General features: G+C 51.3%; 1 protein-coding gene across 1 annotated transcript in view; it reads right to left on the reverse strand.

Annotated features, from left to right (window-relative positions):
- LOC137256278 (mucin-3B-like) overlaps positions 1–5,000 on the reverse strand; it is a gene marked incomplete at both ends in the record, with an annotated part of 9,696 nt that overhangs the window by 4,445 nt on the left and 251 nt on the right. Inside the window, 2 exons of the mRNA XM_067794018.1 lie at positions 2,052–2,571; positions 2,908–5,000. The exon at positions 2,908–5,000 is cut by the window's right edge and continues 251 nt beyond it. Coding sequence (XP_067650119.1) covers positions 2,052–2,571; positions 2,908–5,000 — 2,613 coding nt within the window. The remainder of the gene's footprint in view (positions 1–2,051; positions 2,572–2,907) is intronic.

Consider the following 5,000-nt stretch of genomic DNA (forward strand, 5'->3'; position numbering starts at 1 on the left):
GTGGTGGTGGTGGAAGTAGTAGTGGTGGTGGTGGTGGTGGTGGTGGAAGTAGTAGTAGTGGTGGTGGTGGTGGAAGTAGTAGTAGTAGTAGTGGTGGTGGTGGTGGTGGTGGTGGTGGAAGTAGTAGTAGTGGTGGTGGTGGTGGTGGAAGTAGTAGTAGTGGTGGTGGAAGTAGTAGTAGTAGTGGTGGTGGTGGTGGTGGAAGTAGTAGTGGTGGTGGTGGTGGTGGTAGTAGTAGTAGTGGTGGTGGTGGTGGTGGAAGTAGTAGTAGTGGTGGTGGTGGTGGTGGAAGTAGTAGTAGTGGTGGTGGTGGTGGAAGTAGTAGTAGTGGTGGTGGAAGTAGTAGTAGTAGTGGTGGTGGTGGTGGTGGAAGTAGTAGTGGTGGTGGTGGTGGTGGTGGAAGTAGTAGTAGTAGTGGTGGTGGTGGTGGTGGTGGAAGTAGTAGTGGTGGTGGTGGTGGTGGTGAAAGTAGTAGTGGTGGTGGTGGTGGTGGTGGAAGTAGTAGTAGTGGTGGTGGTGGTGGTGGTGGTGGAAGTAGTAGTAGTGGTGGTGGTGGTGGTGGTGGTGGAAGTAGTAGTAGTAGTGGTGGTGGTGGTGGTGGTGGAAATAGTAGTAGTAGTGGTGGTAGTGGTGTTGGTGGAAGTATAGTAGTGGTGGTGGTGGTGGTGGTGGAAGTAGTAGTGGTAGTAGTAGTGGTGGTGGTGGTGGTGGAAGTAGTAGTAGTGGTGGTGGTGGTGGTGGAAGTAGTAGTAGTGGTGGTGGTGGTGGAAGTAGTAGTAGTAGTGGTGGTGGTGGTGGAAGTAGTAGTAGTAGTGGTGGTAGTGGTGTTGGTGGAAGTAGTAGTAGTGGTGGTGGTGGTGGAAGTAGTAGTGGTAGTAGTAGTAGTGGTGGTGGTGGTGGTGGTGGAAGTAGTAGTGGTAGTAGTAGTAGTGGTGGTGGTGGTGGTGGTGGAAGTAGTAGTAGTGGTGGTGGTGGTGGTGGAAGTAGTAGTAGTAGTAGTGGTGGTGGTGGTGGTGGTGGTGGAAGTAGTAGTAGTAGTAGTAGTGGTGGTGGTGGTGGTGGAAGTAGTAGTAGTAGTAGTGGTGGTGGTGGTGGTGGTGGAAGTAGTAGTAGTAGTGGTGGTGGTGGTGGTGGTGGAAGTAGTAGTGGTAGTAGTAGTAGTGGTGGTGGTGGTGGTGGAAGTAGTAGTAGTGGTGGTGGTGGTGGTGGAAGTAGTAGTAGTGGTGGTGGTGGTGGAAGTAGTAGTAGTAGTAGTAGCGGTGGTGGTGGTGGTAGTGGTGGTGGTGGAAGTAGTAGTGGTGGTGGTGGTGGTGGAAGTAGTAGTAGTAGTAGTGGTGGTGGTGGTGGTGGAAGTAGTAGTAGTAGTAGTGGTGTTGGTGGTGGAAGTAGTAGTAGTAGTAGTAGTGGTGGTGGTGGTGGTGGAAGTAGTAGTAGTAGTAGTGGTGGTGGTGGTGGAAGTAGTAGTAGTAGTAGTAGTGGTGGTGGTGGTGGTAGTGGTGGTTGTGGAAGTAGTAGTAGTAGTAGTGGTGGTAGTGGTGGTGGTGGTGGTGGAAGTAGTAGTAGTAGTAGTAGTGGTAGTAGTGGTGGTGGTGGTGGTGGTGGAAGTAGTAGTAGTGGTGGTGGTAGTGGTGGTGGTGGAAGTAGTAGTAGTAGTAGTAGTAGTGGTAGTAGTGGTGGTGGTGGTGGTGGAAGTAGTAGTAGTGGTGGTGGAAGTAGTAGTAGTAGTGGTGGTGGTGGTGGTGGAAGTAGTAGTGGTGGTGGTGGTGGTGGTGGAAGTAGTAGTAGTAGTGGTGGTGGTGGTGGTGGTGGAAGTAGTAGTGGTGGTGGTGGTGGTGGTGAAAGTAGTAGTGGTGGTGGTGGTGGTGGTGGAAGTAGTAGTAGTGGTGGTGGTGGTGGAAGTAGTAGTAGTAGTAGTAGTGGTGGTGGTGGTGGTAGTGGTGGTGGTGGAAGTAGTAGTGGTGGTGGTGGTGGTGGAAGTAGTAGTAGTAGTAGTGGTGGTGGTGGTGGTGGAAGTAGTAGTAGTAGTAGTGGTGTTGGTGGTGGAAGTAGTACTAGTAGTAGTAGTGGTGGTGGTGGTGGTGGAAGTAGTAGTAGTAGTAGTGGTGGTGGTGGTGGAAGTAGTAGTAGTAGTAGTAGTGGTGGTGGTGGTGGTAGTGGTGGTTGTGGAAGGAGTAGTAGTAGTAGTGGTGGTAGTGGTGGTGGTGGTGGTGGAAGTAGTAGTAGTAGTAGTAGTGGTAGTAGTGGTGGTGGTGGTGGTGGTGGAAGTAGTAGTAGTGGTGGTGGTAGTGGTGGTGGTGGAAGTAGTAGTAGTAGTAGTAGTAGTAGTGGTAGTAGTGGTGGTGGTGGTGGTGGAAGTAGTAGTAGTGGTGGTGGAAGTAGTAGTAGTAGTGGTGGTGGTGGTGGTGGAAGTAGTAGTGGTGGTGGTGGTGGTGGTGGAAGTAGTAGTAGTAGTGGTGGTGGTGGTGGTGGTGGAAGTAGTAGTGGTGGTGGTGGTGGTGGTGAAAGTAGTAGTGGTGGTGGTGGTGGTGGTGGAAGTAGTAGTAGTGGTGGTGGTGGTGGTGGTGGTGGAAGTAGTAGTAGTGGTGGTGGTGGTGGTGGTGGAAGTAGTAGTAGTAGTGGTGGTGGTGGTGGTGGTGGAAGTAGTAGTAGTAGTGGTGGTAGTGGTGTTGGTGGAAGTAGTAGTAGTGGTGGTGGTGGTGGTGGTGGAAGTAGTAGTGGTAGTAGTAGTGGTGGTGGTGGTGGTGGAAGTAGTAGTAGTGGTGGTGGTGGTGGTGGAAGTAGTAGTAGTGGTGGTGGTGGTGGAAGTAGTAGTAGTAGTAGTAGTGGTGGTGGTGGTGGAAGTAGTAGTAGTAGTGGTGGTAGTGGTGTTGGTGGAAGTATTAGTAGTGGTGGTGGTGGTGGTGGTGGAAGTAGTAGTGGTAGTAGTAGTAGTGGTGGTGGTGGTGGTGGTGGAAGTAGTAGTAGTGGTGGTGGTGGTGGTGGAAGTAGTAGTAGTGGTGGTGGAAGTAGTAGTAGTAGTGGTGGTGGTGGTGGTGGAAGTAGTAGTGGTGGTGGTGGTGGTGGTAGTAGTAGTAGTGGTGGTGGTGGTGGTGGAAGTAGTAGTAGTGGTGGTGGTGGTGGTGGAAGTAGTAGTAGTGGTGGTGGTGGTGGAAGTAGTAGTAGTGGTGGTGGAAGTAGTAGTAGTAGTGGTGGTGGTGGTGGTGGAAGTAGTAGTGGTGGTGGTGGTGGTGGTGGAAGTAGTAGTAGTAGTGGTGGTGGTGGTGGTGGTGGAAGTAGTAGTGGTGGTGGTGGTGGTGGTGAAAGTAGTAGTGGTGGTGGTGGTGGTGGTGGAAGTAGTAGTAGTGGTGGTGGTGGTGGTGGTGGTGGAAGTAGTAGTAGTGGTGGTGGTGGTGGTGGTGGAAGTAGTAGTAGTAGTGGTGGTGGTGGTGGTGGTGGAAGAAGTAGTAGTAGTGGTGGTAGTGGTGTTGGTGGAAGTAGTAGTAGTGGTGGTGGTGGTGGTGGTGGAAGTAGTAGTGGTAGTAGTAGTGGTGGTGGTGGTGGTGGAAGTAGTAGTAGTGGTGGTGGTGGTGGTGGAAGTAGTAGTAGTGGTGGTGGTGGTGGAAGTAGTAGTAGTAGTGGTGGTGGTGGTGGAAGTAGTAGTAGTAGTGGTGGTAGTGGTGTTGGTGGAAGTAGTAGTAGTGGTGGTGGTGGTGGAAGTAGTAGTGGTAGTAGTAGTAGTGGTGGTGGTGGTGGTGGTGGAAGTAGTAGTGGTAGTAGTAGTAGTGGTGGTGGTGGTGGTGGTGGAAGTAGTAGTAGTGGTGGTGGTGGTGGTGGAAGTAGTAGTAGTAGTAGTGGTGGTGGTGGTGGTGGTGGTGGAAGTAGTAGTAGTAGTAGTAGTGGTGGTGGTGGTGGTGGAAGTAGTAGTAGTAGTAGTGGTGGTGGTGGTGGTGGTGGAAGTAGTAGTAGTAGTGGTGGTGGTGGTGGTGGTGAAAGTAGTAGTGGTAGTAGTAGTAGTGGTGGTGGTGGTGGTGGAAGTAGTAGTAGTGGTGGTGGTGGTGGTGGAAGTAGTAGTAGTGGTGGTGGTGGTGGAAGTAGTAGTAGTAGTAGTAGCGGTGGTGGTGGTGGTATTGGTGGTGGTGGAAGTAGTAGTGGTGGTGGTGGTGGTGGAAGTAGTAGTAGTAGTAGTGGTGGTGGTGGTGGTGGAAGTAGTAGTAGTAGTAGTGGTGTTGGTGGTGGAAGTAGTAGTAGTAGTAGTAGTGGTGGTGGTGGTGGTGGAAGTAGTAGTAGTAGTAGTGGTGGTGGTGGTGGAAGTAGTAGTAGTAGTAGTAGTTGTGGTGGTGGTGGTAGTGGTGGTTGTGGAAGTAGTAGTAGTAGTAGTGGTGGTAGTGGTGGTGGTGGTGGTGGAAGTAGTAGTAGTAGTAGTAGTGGTAGTAGTGGTGGTGGTGGTGGAAGTAGTAGTAGTGGTGGTGGTAGTGGTGGTGGTGGAAGTAGTAGTAGTAGTAGTAGTAGTAGTGGTAGTAGTGGTGGTGGTGGTGGTGGAAGTAGTAGTAGTGGTGGTGGAAGTAGTAGTAGTAGTGGTGGTGGTGGTGGTGGAAGTAGTAGTGGTGGTGGTGGTGGTGGTGGAAGTAGTAGTAGTAGTGGTGGTGGTGGTGGTGGTGGAAGTAGTAGTGGTGGTGGTGGTGGTGGTGAAAGTAGTAGTGGTGGTGGTGGTGGTGGTGGAAGTAGTAGTAGTGGTGGTGGTGGTGGAAGTAGTAGTAGTAGTAGTAGTGGTGGTGGTGGTGGTAGTGGTGGTGGTGGAAGTAGTAGTGGTGGTGGTGGTGGTGGAAGTAGTAGTAGTAGTAGTGGTGGTGGTGGTGGTGGAAGTAGTAGTAGTAGTAGTGGTGTTGGTGGTGGAAGTAGTAGTAGTAGTAGTAGTGGTGGTGGTGGTGGTGGAAGTAGTAGTAGTAGTAGTGGTGGTGGTGGTGGAAGTAGTAGTAGTAGTAGTAGTGGTGGTGGTGGTGGTAATGGTGGTTGTGGAAGTA

The sequence above is a fragment of the Haliotis asinina genome, chromosome 11 (genome assembly GCF_037392515.1).
Source record: "Haliotis asinina isolate JCU_RB_2024 chromosome 11, JCU_Hal_asi_v2, whole genome shotgun sequence".
NCBI lineage: Eukaryota > Metazoa > Mollusca > Gastropoda > Lepetellida > Haliotidae > Haliotis > Haliotis asinina.